The 18,161-nt window shown below is 38.9% G+C and overlaps 1 protein-coding gene across 1 annotated transcript; it reads right to left on the reverse strand.

The window, feature by feature from the left end:
* Positions 1 to 1,165: 1,165 nt before the first annotated feature.
* LOC755024 (ZP domain-containing protein) lies at positions 1,166 to 9,422 on the reverse strand. The gene is made up of 6 exons (XM_030997916.1): positions 9,251 to 9,422; positions 8,201 to 8,386; positions 6,289 to 6,506; positions 5,676 to 5,775; positions 3,011 to 3,206; positions 1,166 to 1,458 (listed from the first exon to the last, which is right to left on the reverse strand). Exons 1-6 carry the CDS (start codon positions 9,398 to 9,400, stop codon positions 1,301 to 1,303), a joined length of 1,008 nt encoding a protein of 335 aa, XP_030853776.1. The 5' UTR covers positions 9,401 to 9,422; the 3' UTR covers positions 1,166 to 1,300.
* Positions 9,423 to 18,161: the final 8,739 nt, after the last annotated feature.

The following is an 18,161-nucleotide window of genomic DNA, read 5'->3' on the forward strand; positions in this document are numbered from 1 at the left end:
CACATATCAAAAAGCGAACCATTTTACCTTCAATTTCAATTTCTATAGCTGAAAGATCTACATGCAACACAAGCGCAAAGAATTTCGAGAAATCAACCTAGAGCAATTTCAATAGCCCTGATCGTCACCTTAGAGTGTGCAAACATCACAATGACGTTATTACTAAATCTGAACGTGATCTCGAAAGGCGATATTGAGTTAATTTCTCGAAAGTCTTGCGATCGAGTTATACTTAACATAAGCAAAACAAAACAAGAAAGAAAAAAATTGTGACATTTATAGCCCTACGCACTGTTAATACCAACAAAAAGAGCAAATGAATCATTTATCTTTCATGATGAAGAGCAACAATTTATAGAGATTCTCTTATAAATCAAAATGGACAATGGAACAAACTAGATAATTGAGTTAACCTTTACAAATATTAAATGAAGGAAGAAAAAAGAAGAAAACAAAAATTGATTTTGAGAAGATCTGTCTAGAAATATATGGGTTAGCATAGAACAAATATTCATTCAGTGTATATGCATCCATTTTAAGGCTTTCTACTTCCAGCTAAGGTACTATTCTAAATTTCTGTTTGGCTATCGCACAAAATCAAAGTTTTATGGACAAAAAAAATGAAACAATGCACATGTCACCGTCTCAAATTTGTCAAACTAGACTGCAACATAAAGAATATTAAATGAAAGAAGAAAAAGAATTTAAAACTTAGTTTGATAACATCTGTCTAGAAATGCATGTGAAAGCATATAACACATACTCATATATGTGTATATGCATTAATTTTAGGCTTCGTACTTCTAGCTAAAGGTATCTCTTATATTTATGTTTGGCTATCACACAAACAAGGTTGTACGGGGAAAAATAAGAAGCACTCATTAATTTCAGATCACCAACATACTCATATATGCGTATATGCATTAATTTTAGGCTTCGTACTTCTAGCTAAAAGTATCTCTTATATTTATGTTTGGCTATCACACAAACAAGGTTGTACGGGGAAAAATAAGAAGCACTCATTAATTTCAGATCACCAATAAGATATCCGTCATCAAGAGGCTGCATTAATCAAAAGTCATAGCACTTATCTTAATGGTTGAATCCAAAGGTTTAACTATTTCAGAGATTTCTTTATCAACACAAGTTCGGGGATAAACAACGGGTATTCAAAATGATTCAGTGCAAAGAGGAGCTTTGGCACTTTAAAATTATACTTGTAAGTTTACTCCAATCAAAGGGATTGCTTTTTCTTTTTCTTCTTCTTCTTCTTGTTTTTTCTCTCTCTCTTCATCCGTTATTAGTCCTGCTCAGTAACGCCCACTCTGCGATAGCCAATCTGCTCGGGGCGAGGACGACGCATGCGTACCTTCATCAGCGCGTTGACGACAGTAAGAGCGATAAGAACACAGAGGGCGCTCACACCCACGATCATCAAAGGGTCATGAGATTCGAGTCCTGGAGAGGGAACGAAAAATTAACATGATATTACTAACAACAAAGACATCAATAATAATAATGATAACAATAATAGCCCTAATACGAACGATATAAATATCCCGGGACATATACCTACATTTATACTACGCAAACATCGCACCGGAAATAATGAACTTTAAGATGCTCTATGGTACATTTTTATGCATTTCTGAATGAGTAAGCTAAACATTGATGTGATTCTTTTTAAAGGTAAAGGGAGGGGGGCACTCCCACTGGAAACGATCCTGGAAGCGGTGAGTCCGCACTAGTCGACCTCAACTCACCTTCCTCATCTAAACTGCGCGAAATCTAATTTTAATTTTCGATTGTAAACAAACAACCCTCGTGAAAGGTCGTATATACTCCGAGTGCAGATTGAGAACATCCACATGGTCGTGTTAGCACGCTACTTTCTGGAGAAATCCAGGAGTAAATCGGTCGACGTAAAGTTCGGTGTTACTAACACGGCTATCGTTCAGACGATCACTACGGCGACCTTTACACCGACCTCACCATATTTCATGCCGACTAGCTCTAAACACGAACCTTACGCCGACCAAAATTGCCATCGTGTAAACACGGCTATGTTGCTCGTTACAGGTGAATAGGCTCTTTTTGTAATGCAATCAAACTTGAAGCACAAATCTTTTGAAAGTTCCTCGTTACAAATTATTTTTGTTTACAAAAAATAGCATTTCAATAGGTATAATGCGAATTGCATACATTCTGTGTTGTTAGATAGGTCAAACCATAATGTTTGTCCTACCTAGCAACAATTATATTACGAAAATGATTTATACGTACACGAAGTATATCTCGATGAATTATATCCCTCATAATTTGTCAGATGACCCGTGGGAAATTGTGAATTGAAGGAGGGGTCGATAACTGAATCAGGGGATATATACGGATACGATTAAAATAGACAAACAAAATAACACAAATCCAAACATTTGACCTAAATCCTGGGTCGACTGATCATGCCGAAGGAAATCATTGAACCTTTGCTACACATACCACTCGTTGTAAGCTGCTTGCATTGGCCGTGTTCACACATGGTATTTTTGATGGGCGCAAAGGTAGTGTTTAGTGTTAGTCGGCGTAAATACGGTAAGGTCAGCGTACAGGTCGGCGTATAGTCAACGATAGTCGTGTTAGCTACGCCGACCTTTACGCCGACTGGTTTTTCCTTCTGGATTTCTCCAGGAGTAACGCGATAACATGACTAAAGGGTAAGGTAGCGTAAGTTGACTGTATGGATGCTCTAACTTAGCACTCGGAGTATCTGTGACCTTTTACAAGGGTTGTTGGTTTACAATCGAGAATAAAAATTAGATTCCGCGCGGTTTAGATGCGGAAGCTGGGTTGCGGTCGACTAGTGCGGGCGGAAAATACGCTGAGTAAAGACTGCGTCGGAGAAAGGTCGTGTCAACTTAATCGTGGCAAGTTGGTGCGAGTGAGAGCATATGGAGAACTATTGGTTTCAGTCAAATATGTGTGGAATATTATTTACTCTACGGACACTACTCACCGTCATCAACGCTATCAAGCAACATAACCCTTTGGGTGCGCGAGGCATCGGAGAGCGGTCCGTTCGTGATGGTATGAGGTTTTGATCGGGAGCCTGTAGGCTGCAGACTACGACGAGATCGGGCTAGGCATCCCTGGGCGCAGCGGGAGCCCGAGTCATTGTTGTCACAGATCAAGATTGAGCAGTGGACGTAAACCTGTTTTGAAAGAGGACGGAGTTAGTTAAATGATGAAAAATAATGTAAAACATCTTTACGACATGAAAGATGGTTTAACGCTAATGATAAGTTGTCGTAAATTATAACACAATCACACATTTCGAATGTAATGCCAACTGCACGCTGCACAATCTGACTACGATCCGATTTGGACTCAGTAATCGAAAAATCATTGGATTTTAATTTTCATGTAAATCATTTCTTGTAATATGATCGGAATAGTTATGTGATTAATAAAATTTAAATTTAAAAAGATCCCATTCCAAGCCTTCTTGGAAAGACACCAGCTAAATCGGCTCAGTATTGTAGTGACGTCAATAGTGCGATTGTCTAAATACACTAACATTCCGACTTGTTAGTATTCTAATCATTATTTAGAACCTAAATCAGGAAGATGGTGTTTCATTAGATTGCAATATCCAATGTGATTGCCATTTCTTTAAAAATCAGGAGGATCTTCTAAATTTACGGTGGTTTGGGGATTTTTTTGTCGTCATTTTTGTTGTTGTGTGTGTCCAATTTTGTTTTCAATAAGACTAGGAGAATCATTTAGTGTGAAGTGGTTCTAAGGATTGCATAACGTCTAGAATTGCCTATCATGCAGTAGACCTACTCAACCAGGCGCGGATCCAGGATTTCTTAGGGGGGGGGGCAAATTTGAAATTATGCGAGCCAAATATTGGCACGTAATGGTGACACCGGCAGTGGCAACAAACCTTTTTTTTTGGGGGGGGGGCGGATAGACAAACAAAAAAACATCACCCCACTCTTACATGCAGGCCCCGCTGAAGGTTTCTCGGCGAGGGTCAAGGGGTTGAGCCTCCAGAAGCTCAGGGGTTATAGGCATTTAATTACTGTCAGATGAGCATACCTTATTTGTGACACTGATAGGACACGAATTGGCGTGGGGTCCAGGGCGGACCCCCCGGAAGCTCAGGGGTTTTGGGCAATAAATTACGGTCAGATGAGCATATTTTGTACCTTATTTGTGACACTGACAGGTCACTAATTGGCGTGGGGTCCAGTAGGCGGAGTCCCCAGAAGCTCAAGAGTTTTAGTCATTTTATAACGGTCAGACAAGTATCCAGGGGCCCGCCTAAGGGCCCCTGGTGGGGCCTTAGGGGGTGGAGTCCCGGAAATTAGGGGTTTTGGGCATTTGATTACATAACGGTCAGATGAACATATTTTGATACCTTATTTGTGACACTGGCAGGACACTAATTGGCGTGAGGTCCAGGGGGCAGAGACCCCAGAAGCTCAGGGATTTTAAGCATTCAATTACCGTCAGATTAGCATCCAACCGTCCGCTTTAGGGCACTAGGTGGGGTCCAGGGGGCAGAGCCACCGGAAGTCAAGGGGTTTTAGGCATTTAATTACGGTCAGATGAGCATATTTTGGTACCTTATTTGTGGCATTGGTAGGTCACTAATTGGTGTGAGGTCCAGGGACGGAACCCCCAGGAGTTTAGGGGTTTTAGGCATTAAATTACCGTGAGATGAGCATCCAGGTCCCTGACTTTGGGCCATCGGTAAAATCACTTTTTGTTGTTGCTTTCTTTAGCACACAAATTTTTTTTTTTTTAAATCCCCTTTTCCCCCTTACTTTTCCTCCATTTTTCTCCACATTCTTTTTTTGCCAGGGGGTAGGGGGGCGGGGGAGTTTTTTTTATGTTATTTGTGAACCCCCCCCCCCCCTACCAGTTAAAAACCTTTTTCCCAATGTACTATTGATTCTTAATTTCATTATATTAATCAAAACCCTTAAGGAATTTTTTGCATGCAATGCTAATTCGAGTCAATATTTCGTCGCTGTTTTCACGAAGTGACGGTAGTGAAAAAAAATTGCATTCACTTTGCGTTACGATTTTCCTCACTACCGTCACTTCGTGAAAACAAGGACGATTTGTTTGCACTGTAATTTTGCATTCAGAAATTTTGTGATGACTCTCACAACTGCCATGTGAAAGACTGCGCCAGTTGCTGACGCATTCCTACGTCAGTAGAGCTTAGAATAAAGCACCAGCTGCCTATTAGGTGTCATGTCGTTTGCGTTATTACCTGCGCTTCTTCTGGTTATGTCAAGTAGCCCATGCTCTCGTTTGCACTAATTGTCTGCACCGTTCAGAGCAACTTTATAAAACCCCACCAGACATCCATAGCTTACCTAACGCTCCATAAATGAAGCTAAATATGAAGACTTTAAGTTACCTAAGTAACGCTAAACCTAATCCTAACCCTAACCCTAGGTCTTCGACGTCTATGAACATAAACCCTATTGGTGGGGGTATTAAAAAGTGAAGTCAACCGTTTATTTAAAAAAAATCACTGTTTGACACTCCCACGTGCCGCATCAGAGACCGCACTAATCACTAACGCAGTACTACGTCAATAAATGACGCATCGGCTGTAACGGAGACGAGAGGAACAAAGGGCCATTGTAGACACTCACCTTGTCGTAATCGCCTATGAAGGTGAAAGCATCGATACTGAATCCCTTGAAAGTTGGATAGGCCCAATTGAAGATGACTGTTGTGCTGTCCACGGCACATCTACAAAACACAAATACATTTATCAAAAATAACTTGGCTTTCATGATGATTTACGTCGTACATTTATTAAGCTTTAGGGTAATGCAGGAGCGGACTAGGACTGAAACTCCGTTGAGAATATTGATGCGACGTGCCCAATCGACCTATAGGACACATATCAACCGGCCATCAGAGTACAACTCGACAGGGCTTCAAGATATCGTATCAGGCGACCTGTAGTGGGAAACTTCTAAGACCCCCATAGCCAGTTCGCCCCTTTGGAATGACACAGTCGATGTCATTAAATGAGAAGATGTGCACTGCTCTTAGTTGGTGGATGAAATGTAAGAATCTGCGACCCCCCCCCCCCCTACCAAAAAGAAGAAGAAATCATTGACAACAGGAAAAAGAGAAAACCCGAGTCCATAGAAAAATAGAGGGAAGCTATTAAAGCCTCAATCGGTATATTCCACTAAAGAATCAACAGGATCAGATTAAAACAGAGTAAGCAAAGGTAGAACAAAAATAATCTACCCATTCTCGATGATATCATAGCGGTGATCGTCTCGTGGGTCCGGCGAGCTTGTTGCCCAGCACGACTCGATGAGAAGCGTTAGGTTCGTGACGGACGTCAGGCGAACGCCGAAGTATAGCGGTGTACCGAGCGTAACTTCGCCGGAATCGTTGGCAGGTTGGTAGAAGCCTGGGTTTGTATACCGGTCAAGGTTTAGCGAGAAATCACCGTACCCTACCTAAATGGTGAGTACACATTGAGAGAGATATATTTCAAATTATACGTTTAAAAATTGCACCGACCGATTTTTTGTGTGGGTAAACGGGGGGGGGGGGCGGGAAGTGAACACTCCTTTTTTAACATCCCCCCTTGAGCAAAAACAAAAACAAAAAAAAAATTAAAAAAAATCACATTTTCTACTTGTGTTTGCCAGGGCCCATTTACATTTTTTGTTTAAAAAAGGTTAACGTTACCGTATTTTACCACAGTGGAGGGGGGCGGAAAAACGGCAGATATTACCTAATCGAACCAAATTCAATATTGTTTTCCTTTAAGTGGCACTGTGGTGATGTCAAAGCATACGCGATACATGAAATCGCATCTTTAATTCATATCCTATCATAACATGATAGAAAAGTTGGGGTATATATTCTGAAGAGTTATAGGGGATTTAACATAGCTACTAATTTGTTTTTACAGCTTTCGGCAATTTTCGCTAAAGCGCGCGTAGGTCAATTTTGAGGTTAAATGAACGTCTATGAGCAAAATTGAAATCAATAATTAATGAAAGTAATTCAATTTGCTAGGGAAAGTGTCAGCAAAACTATACAAGTAAGAACAACAAATGTAATACATTTCAAACGGACGGCACGTGTAAAAACTTGAAATGTATATAGTATATGGGTCCAATAAGCATTTTGACCAATTTTAAATTTTGACGCACGCGTACGCGTCTGCCATGACCTGCGCACGGAAAAGGTTGTGGCCAAAAGTTTACCCATGACAATGTATGAATGAATTATGGGCAATATTAGTAATTAAAAAAATGGCGCCTAGATGACGTTTTGCATTAGTAATTAAAAAAAACCTTCTTCGTTAGGTACAATAATCTAACAAATGTCATATGCCATGACAGTTCCATGGTCATTTACCATGCCAATCATGAGATATCTACGTTACAACATTCATAAAAAAAGTATAGAAGAAAATTAAAGAACAAAAAAGAAAGTTCTTGAGGAAGGTTTAGATGCCATGCTTCGAGGCAGCTAGATCACCTAGTATTAGGGACTTTTAGATTTGCACGACGTGAACGTGGACCGCTACGTGTGACATCCTTTTAAGGGAATGTGACGTCCTTTTAAGGCACTGACAGTGCCCGGCGGCGCCTTAAAAGTCCCTAATAGCGAGTTTTCGCTCAGCGACGGACAGACCTTCTACGACGGGGAAGACTCCCATGACTGGTTCTAAACAACAGAGGCTGCACATGAGGTTCACCGCAAAATCATTCAAGCGACGGGCTGGAGTAGGAATAGTTCAGTGTTTGGGGCTGCTGTTTAGCGCAAAATTTGTTTGGAACCAGCCACCTTCACAACCTGGCCAGTATGACGTCACACTTTGGTAATTCTATTCAGCCCAAATGTCCTAAAAATGTGGTGCTCCTGGCTCTCGAAAATGATTTCACTGTTCTTGCGAAAGGACGTTTAGCTGGGGTTAGAACCCTCAACCCCTGGATTGATAGCCAAGTGAAATGAACCACTGTTCCACGACATCTTAAGCTACAAACTAATTGAATCCTCACTTTACTTAACCCTATAAAGGCCGGGCTATTTTAAAACTGCATAACCGGGGGGGGAGGGGGGGGGGGGTGATAAAGCCTCCCCCCATCCTCCTCGAGCTAGAAAGGGATAAGCTACAAAGTAATTGAATCCTCACCTCTTCGAAAACATAAAGATTTGCTTCAGGCAAGAAGGACTCTTCCAAGACCTGTGTCCGCTCCAGGTAGCAAGTAACAGGAATTTTAAGATTGTGTTCTCTGGCGATGAGCTCATTGGTTCCGTTTTCAGGGCGGGGCTTGTAATACGTCACCATGTTGGTAAATATTATGTAGTCGTCGTTATGCTGCGGGTGTTAATGGTGGGATGAGGGCACATTCAACGAAACGTTAATGGACAAACTGTTACGGGGACCAAAAAGTAACAATGTACCGTTTGAGCTGTTTTACCGATGATGATGATGATGATAATATTATTTTTGACAGTAGCTATGATATTAAGGAATGAACTAATAGTTTCTTCGTACCGGGTAACTCTTCTGACTGGAGAGTAGCAAATGTAGATCAAACCACCGACTATATCTTGTATACTACAGCACTTCTACAAGGCCGAAGGTGATATAAAACCTCAACAATAATATAATTCTCTGATTTTCTAGCGTCTGCCAAAAATTAGAAAATTAAAATAATAGAAATAGATTACGAATAAAGACAAAGAACCTAACTTTCTGTTCGTTTTTGGCCTTTATTGCCACCCACACATCGGTGGTCTATTTCAGGGTTTACGCTCAAACCTTCTTTGGGCCTTTGGGCCAAGAATGCCGTGATTTTAAAAAAGAGGAAAGAAATTCATTCGGCCTGACAGATGGCTTCAATATTAAAAAAAAAATTGAACCTTGGGTCTTGGACCCATGAATAGATGGATCTAGAAAAGATAATTTGTCCTAAATCAATGATCATAACCACACTGTGTAATTCATTTAGCCAAAATATAGTCATTATGATACAGATGTTAGCCATGTAGGTCCCCAGATACGTCTATTACGTCTATTACTGATGGGAAATAATCTTCTACGAGCACTTATAAATATAGATAATTAATACGGTCACTGAAATAATGGAACACAGATTCATGAGAGGAATTACTGGAATCCTTATCAAGTAGTGTTTTTGTGATGTATCAATGGTAAATAAAGACTAATTGACCATACCTCTTGTGTAGTACCACATCTGTCGTACATGGTGGTGATCGCAACATGCTGACTGTCGTGGTCGTATGCAACACAAGATTCGTCTTCGAAATGGACATCGCGGGCGTCGTCGCCGATCTCGAGAAGGGTTCTTTCCATAATGAGCGTCATCGACACGCTGTCACAAGTCAGGTCCGCCCCTGCGAGAAGATATCAAATGGATGCATGATCAAACTATCAACTAAGTGTTCTTGCAATTTATTGACTTAATATGGTGAGAGTGCATTTTCAAGGGGCTAATTATACATAGATTTCTTCTTCAAATCTGCATCAGTCATGTTTTACTTCATTTTTTTCTCCAACAAAATCATCTCTCTGAAGTGCTGAGAGTGCATTTTCAAGGGGCTAATTATACATAGATTTCTTCTTCAAATCTGCATCAGTCATGTTTTACATATTGTGTTTTACTTCATTTTTTTCTCCAACAAAATCATCTCTCTGAAGTGCAAATAAAAAATCTATTGAACGTTCATCCCAACGTAAACATAATTATATTCAGTTCATGAGAGAACCCCCCCCCCCCCCCCCGGAAAAAAAAATCAGAAAAAAAAAATCGTATTTTTCATGTGAGAGTGTATTCGTACACAATTTGATTCCAAAACAAAATTGTGTTTTGTCTGCTGAATGGTGTAATTTCTGTATTGTATTTATTTAACTTTACTAATGGAAATTGTGAAGACAAGGGGTCCATATTATCACGGTCATTTAACCAATTGTTTTGAGCTGCTCATTTTGCAATTCACTTTCAGCGCGAGGTCACTCTGACATGATGCGTTGAATACCGAACCTCTCTCTGACACAGTCCTGCGTCACTAATTTGACGCCGCGTCTTTGACACAACCAGAGACTGAGTTAGGCTTTGCCCAACACTTTATTAAATTGTGTTTAACCCTAATAAGTCGGGGGGGCATCATGGCCCCCCTCCACGATTTGTCTGATTGTTCGAGAACGCATATGGATGGCGCCCCGCCTCTCGCTGACTTTTTTCTTTTGAGTCTTGCGTAACTTTTAAAAGATTTTTTTTTGAAAATCGGACCTACAGTTACAAGGTCACGTGACCTTTTGTCTTTGCATGTCAGCCCGAAAATCGCTCATTTTCGTAATTTATGTACAAAACATATGGAAAAGTCATTTTTCCTAAAAACAGATCAAACATGGGTTATTGGGTCTTGTTTAAAGTTTAGGTGGTTGTTTTGGGAGTCAAAATAGTTGAATTGTAGTTAGAAATGAAATAAAAGAACAAAAACAATAAAATACATAAGCTAAACAAACAATTAAATACATAAGAAATTATTAAAACAAGGGATAACATAATGAATAAGCTGGCTCTTCCAAAATTTTTTGTCGTATTATTATTCAGAATGGTCTAATGAATATATGTAGTGAAAAAGAATGCTTAAATATGAATAATATATGATTTATGGGTAAAAATGTGATTTGTATGACCTTACACCGTCGCTCATTAAGTTGGAATATTTTTGTTTCACCCCAATTTATGGAATTATTTTTAAAATAATTTAAATATAATTGATCTCGATAATAATATACATTCTCAGATTTCATTGAATAATAATTTGCCAATGTGTGTTTTGCGTGACTGCTAAAGCGTGTGTATGCTACTTTGCTTATCAAATAGGGGACCTACGCCAGTCATAAATGACAGTAATGAGGATTAATGCCCCACAAAAGGGCACTAATATAGCACATCGACACGGTTTTGATCATGGGGCCTCACAGTTACGAGGCCATTGCTTTGTCACTGAACCATGACTGTACGCAGCGGTGGCTAGGGTAGGGGGCAGTTTCCATAAATTAAAAAAAACAAAGAAAATGCAAACATTTTCAATAATTTATTGCATTTTACCCCGTCCCCAACATAATCGATTTGGAGCAATGTAAATTAGTATCACTTAGTTTAATTAAGTTTTTACTTCATTTCAATGTTTGGTTAAGCTAGAACGAAGTATAGGCCTAACATTAATCTGAATCTCTTCTCTGTGAAAAAAGAGTCAACTGAGACCAAAGGACTTATTTTGGTCCAAAAGAAGACAGAGAAAACATAACTGTATTGCTTTCACGGTATTGCGACCGTATGGGATAAGAGCGAAAGTAAAATACGTCAGGAATTTTCAGGGATTCTTCCATTTAATCCAATAATTGATAAACCGAAAAAATTCAATAGTGTTCAGAATTATGAAAGTTAATCATACATTTTAATTTAATTATAATTATAGAAGAAGACTTATAATTCCCCGGCAGTGGTAGGTATCCATTAAATACACATGGATCGAGAGGGAAATATGAAGGCAAAACCCTTTGTCTTAGGATGTAACAACTGAAGAAGGATCGAACCCGGGAACTCTCGTATGAGAGTCAAGAGCCTTCACCAATATAACACAATGCCCCCACTACAATGTTATGACTCACCCGGATTAGCTTGGTCAGTTGTAGGGTTGTAAACTTCCGTGCTTGTTTGCATTTCTTCTGCATTGTATGATGACAGAAAAACATGAAACACGACCGAGCAAAAGGAATTTTTAAATTTAAACTTCTGATCTATACTAACTACAGTAGGCCTTTTTTTCGGAACCACGTTCATGGCGGGTTGAGGCTTTGGACAATATAGCAGTCAGATGCCACCTTCGACATTTTAAAGTGTCTACGTCAATAGGCGATTCCTTGAAATGGTCCCTGACAACAAAAGTCTTTTATCCATTTATTTCATTCAAAAATCTCTTGTACGGATTGAAAAAAGACATTTAGAGATCATTCATTTACGGATTACAATTGGAGGATAAAGAAAGTTATGTCGTGCGAAACACTTGGATTTCATATCAACAAGATAAAAAACATGACGCAACAATCTAGACAATCATAGTAAAAGGAAGTCATGGTACAAGTCATTTTACAGAGACTTACCCGTACTAGGTGCTTCAGTTAGGATCGGGCTAGTTGTGGAATCTGTAATACAGTGCGTCCCAGAAAAAACGAAACCGAGAAGTATCGATGTTTTATCATAACTTAATCACAACCATAATTAATGAATGATACATATTTGGAAAGCTTAGAGTCTCTTCTTTCAGTTGATGCTACTCAGATGATGCATATTTCATGCATGGGTGATTAAAAGCAATTTGAAGGAAGGAAACCAAAAAGACATTTGGCGGGCGGTATCTAAATTTCGAAGAAAAAATCTCATTTCTAGAAAGTTGAGTTTCTGCCCTTTCATATGACACCTCAATCAGGAAAAATGAGCGAGGAATGACAAAGTTCTGTTTGTTTAAAGTAGCCCTTACATTTTCAAAATTTTAACAAACGAATTCGTTTTCACTGGGTGCCTGCCGTAGCAAAAAGCAGATTTGACAAAAGACTTAACTCCGTTTCGTTGACAATCAGCCATGCATGAAGACTCTAGTCTACGGCTGATTGTCAACGAAACGGAGTTAAGTCTTTTGTTAATTTCGTTTATTGATACGGCAGGCAGCCAGTGAAAACGAATTCGTTTAATAAAATTATGGAAATGCAAGCACTACTTTAAACAAACAGAACTTTGTCATTCCTCGCTCATTTTTCCTGATTGAGGTGTCATATGAAAGGGCAGAAACTCAACTTTCTAGAAATGTGAATTTTTCTTTGAAATTCAGATACAACCCGCCAAACGTCTTTTTGGTTTCCTTCCTTCAAATTGCTTTTAATCACTCATGCGGGAAATATGCATCATCTGAGTAGCATCACATGAAAGAGGAGACTCTAAGCGTTCCAAATATGTATCATTCATTAATTATAGTTGTGATTAAGTTATGATAGAACATCGATAATTCTCGGTTTCGTTTTTTCTGGGACGCACTGTATAAGTGAAATCGATGATACATACAAATGGTTACGGATAAGTAGGTAAAATGAGGCGGAGGGAGAATCGAAACTAAGGCCGGTTAATTTTACTTCATTAGCTAGTCAACCATACTATTTCAACTGCAAAATCCATCCAATTCGAATATATATTTTATATGGCATCAAACTCTAGTATATTTAGATTATACGTACTACTATTACTACTACATCGAGTACTAGCTACATTTATATTGGGCACTTATCCATCACAGGACATAGGCTCACGTACTCAAGTCACCTGTAAAGTACTATTATTGTCCAGGCTTTAGCCCAGCTGCCCTACGGCGCTCAAAGCACCCAATGAATAGATTCATACCAGGTACCCATTTACTACACCTTGGTGGAGAGTGGCACATATTTTGCATTCGGATTACTGAGATGCAATAATATTATACAAATATTGCATGCTCCGGCGTTCAATATAACAAAATAAATGAACCGATAAATTAAAATTTTTCCTAGTAATGTTATACTTCACCGAGGCCGCAGGCTGAAGTGGAAATAATAATGGCACGATTTGAATATATGTTATATCGAACAACGAAATGTATGCAATATTGGTTATATACAATTGAGGGTATTTGCAGTCTCATGCCTTGTGCCTAATAGGAGTCGGGCCCAATCGATTATGTTCAAGTTGCCTTCGTATCATATGCGCGCAGCTACAACGCACACAATCGAAACACCCAAGGGACAGGGTTGCACTGTTTTATTTTGTACACGTTTGGCCGTGCACAAAAGGTTGTTTTAATTTGTTTTCAAATTCTCTAACAATATTGTTGTATATTATTACATTTCATAAGTAAAAATACAAGTTGTATACATAAGTTGGTGCTGGGTCACAACAGCTTAGTGTTGCTAGTATTTACCTAGTTATCATTTTAAAAGTGTTTGATGGCCTACAAAAACTCTATATCATAATGAGAAAGATTATTGTCGAGCTTGTATATTTAATTCTATTTTCATGGACGTTTCTTCTGTGGTTTACTTCTAAATGGAAGTGGAAATATGATCTCGAACATTACAATTCACCTTTACCAGAACTCAATCTCATTCACCATGTTCTCATGGAGAATTAAAAAAAAATCAGCTTAGATAAATGTTTTACAAAACCTTACCGACAACAAAACAACTATAATCCTATAATTTCAGAAGAAGACTTCTGATATTCAATCACATTCCAAAGAAAGATGTGCTGTACTTCAAATCGATTCAGATCAATGCAAATAATTATCATTTAGTTTAATTATGTTCGACTTCATTTCAATATTTGGTTGAGCTAGGACGAAGTATAACATGAAGCTAAATCTCTTCTTTGGGAAAAAAAGAGTCAACTGAGACCAAAGGATTTATTTTGGTGCAAAAGAAGACAGAGAAAATATTATATGTATTGCTTTCATGGTATTTCGACTGTATGGGATAAAAACGAAATCAAAATACGATATGAATTTCCAAGGATTCTTCTTAATTCTATTTCATTTTATCCGAAATTGATAATCCGAAACAATTTGTTATAATGTTCAGAATTCTGATAGTTCATAATACATTTTAATTTAATTATAACTTTAGAAGAAGACTTATAATTTGCAACCAAACACGAGAAATGGATGTCCTGTAATTCTTAAAAATTACCTTAGTATCATCCACTTCAATTAAGTTTTTACTTTCAATCTGTATTTAGTGGAGCTAGAACGAAGTATAACATGAAGCTGAATGTCTTCAACCTAAGGGTGGCTTCATGAAAAAGAGTACATTAATCGTGAGAAAGGTATGTTAATAAAATGATAAAAACATCAACAATCATTTTAATATTGATGATAATAGTATTAATTATAATAAGGATAATGTTAATGATTACGATTGCAATAATGAATCGGTCTTATTACCCAAGGTTTTTACAGCAATTACATTACCGCTCATTCTACCGACCATGTAATTAGTATTACCCGACTTATTAAATACAAATGGATCGAGAGGGAAATATGAAGGATCGAACCCGGGAACTCTCTTATGAGAGTCAAGAGCCTTCACCAATTTACCACAATGCCCCCACTACAATGTTATGACTCACCCGGATTAGCTTGGTCAGTAGTAGGGTTGTAAACTTCCGTTGTTGTTGGCATTTCTTCTGCAAATTATGCAAATTATGATGACAGGAAAGAAAAAAAAACTCGACGGAGCAAAAGGCAATTTTCTATCCAAACTTTTGAAATTATATTATAATATTGAATCAAAATAATTATAGAAGCTTTCATGATGGAATTCCTATGCAAATTTAAGAGAGACTTATTATTTAGGCCTACCATCAATTAACTTCCGGAAGGTTCTGGTGTCATATCATTACCCCGGCTTTAAGCGTGCTACCATGATAAGACGCAGAAATTCTTCCTACCGTATACCCATTTACTTCACCTTGGCGGAGAGTGTCAACAGTTGATTCTAGTTTTTCTTTCTGCAATCAACGGTCCATCCTTTACTCTATTTCAGTTAAACCCAACCCCAGGTCTAAGATCACGTTTAACAAAGGAAAAAGGTATACCTCGGATTAACTTCATTATACATGTAGTTAATGCACCATATTTTAAACAAAAACAGATTTAGATATTAAATATAATATGGGTCAATGTGTTCTTAAGATTTCCCCAGGCCTCACCTCCCCGTGGATATGCCACTCTCATGACGGTGTATTCGAAATACGAATCAGATACAAACCTCGATACACATGTATGCTGCGTGGATCTTGGAAAGTGTTTTGATAGTAGAAACTGAAACCGCTGCTGCTGTTGGTTGAAGTTACACCAATTGCATCCTCAATCGGATCCGTCCATATTATAGTGTCGTCGACGACTGCTAGGTCCCAAGGGCAAATCGACGATGTCGCCAGATGAACCATTCTGTCGTTGCCCCAGAGGTCGACGGACTCGATTTTATTGGTTCCTTCGTCGCCCCAGTAGACCCGTGAACCTAGGCATTGATTCACGAAGTCGTAATAAGTACATGTTCAACGACATCTTATTAAGACGTGTCTCAATCTTAATAAACGCGTTTCAATGGGATGTCAGCGATCTTGAATGACGGTTCCGTGAAACGACGCCCTAATGGTTAATATACATATCAATTGAAATCATAATTACTACTGATACGTTATTCAGGCGCGGATCCAGGATTTTCCAATAGGGAGGGGGGGGGGTTGGGCGGAAATTTGAAAATCGCGCAGACAGTTATTTCAACTCAACTTACCAATACTGACAAGGTCATATTAGAAGTACTGCACTAGCTGGTACCTTCAATTACAAGCGGACACAGTTTTGGAAAAGGAGCGGGCTCACGTCACGTCTCTTGTCCGATATCAACATTCCCCGTTTTCAAGTTATGCTCGCGCGCAAATCTTTTAACATTTTCATCAGTGGGGCTGAACCCTCTTGCTCTGATATCGATTTTCTGATTTCATCATTTCGCGAGCGAGCGAGCTGAAATTGGAGCATAAATGTTGTGAAAGTATTATTTGTCACCAAAATATACGAGATAAGATATACAAAATGGATATTGGTAATTTTTAAATTTTCGGGGAAAGAGAGGCTACAACCCCATCCCGCAGGTGTTATGAAATGAAATCAGACTCCCGCTAAAAGTATTAACCAACACTCAAGAATCCAGTTTAAAAAATAAAAAATATATCAGCCTTAGAGGGGGGCACATCCCCATTCAGACTCCCCCTTTAAGTATTAATCTAATCGCATGAATCCAGTTTAAAAAAAACAGCTTCAGAGGGGGGGGGGGACATCCCCCCTCAGATAACCCACCCCCTCCCCCCTCCTGTGCGCGTAAGCGCGAAATCGACGCTGGCGCCTCCTGACGCTAATACGTAAGCAGGGACGGCGGAGCGACTTCCAAAGTGGGGGCACCAACAAAGCGAAATCTCAAAGCGAAAATATACATTTTAGACATTGGTATATATCCTGACATTGTGATTACATTATCAGGGACGATTTCCATATTTGTTTTTCTTATTATATTATACAAGATATTGCTTAAGCATCACAATTTGCAGCTGGGTGTCATGGTCTGAATATTCATTCGCGAGCTATCAAAGCGAGCGATAAAAATAATGTAAGATCTGTGAGGTCGCTGTTTGAAAATGACATCTTATAATGAGGAAAAACCCCAATCATGTTGGGGTTATACGCACATTCTCATAACGGAAGACTGAAAAGACCTTTGTTAAGTAACATAACAAAATTATAATTGTATCATCTATAAATGAGAGGGAGCGTAGCGACCGAGCTTTGGGGGAAATTATGCTAAGTCGCTTTAAATCAGGGACATGTTTAATGATAAGTGGTAAAGGGGACACTTATCGAAAGGGATAAAGATACTTAATATTAGAAAAGAAAAGGAGCATGTATCAAGGTACAAACTACAAAGGGTACTTCTTACACCTGAAAGGAGGCACCCACCAGAGATGAAAAGGGCACTTATGGGCATTTGTCGACGGAAAAGGGGCATCCATCAGAATTTGATAGAGGTATTTATCAGAGGTGAAAAGGGGCATTTATGAAAAGGGGATAGGTCCCTTATTAGAAAGGAAAAGGGGCACGATTCGAAATAAAAGGGGCAGTTATCAGAGGTGAAAATTAGCACATATCAGATATGAAAAGAGCACTCATCAGGAGAGGAAGGGGAACTTTTAAAAGTAAGACGAGCATCTCTCAGATTTGAATAGGGGCAAATATCGGAGGTGAAGAGCGCACTTATCTGAATTGAAAAGAATTAACTTCTCGTATCTGAAAAAAGGACATTTACCAGAGCTGAAAAGGGGCACTTATGAGAATAAAAGGGACACTCTTCATAGGTGAAAATTTGCGTTTATGGGAAGGGAAGGGGCTTTTGTTTTAAACGGCCCATATCATAAGGAAAAGGGCCCCCTATTAGAAAGGAAAGGGGGCACATGTGTAAATAAAAGGTGCGCTTATCCGAGTTA

Source organism: Strongylocentrotus purpuratus, unplaced genomic scaffold (assembly GCF_000002235.5).
Source record: "Strongylocentrotus purpuratus isolate Spur 01 unplaced genomic scaffold, Spur_5.0 spur5_scaffold_4, whole genome shotgun sequence".
NCBI classification, from domain to species: domain Eukaryota; kingdom Metazoa; phylum Echinodermata; class Echinoidea; order Camarodonta; family Strongylocentrotidae; genus Strongylocentrotus; species Strongylocentrotus purpuratus.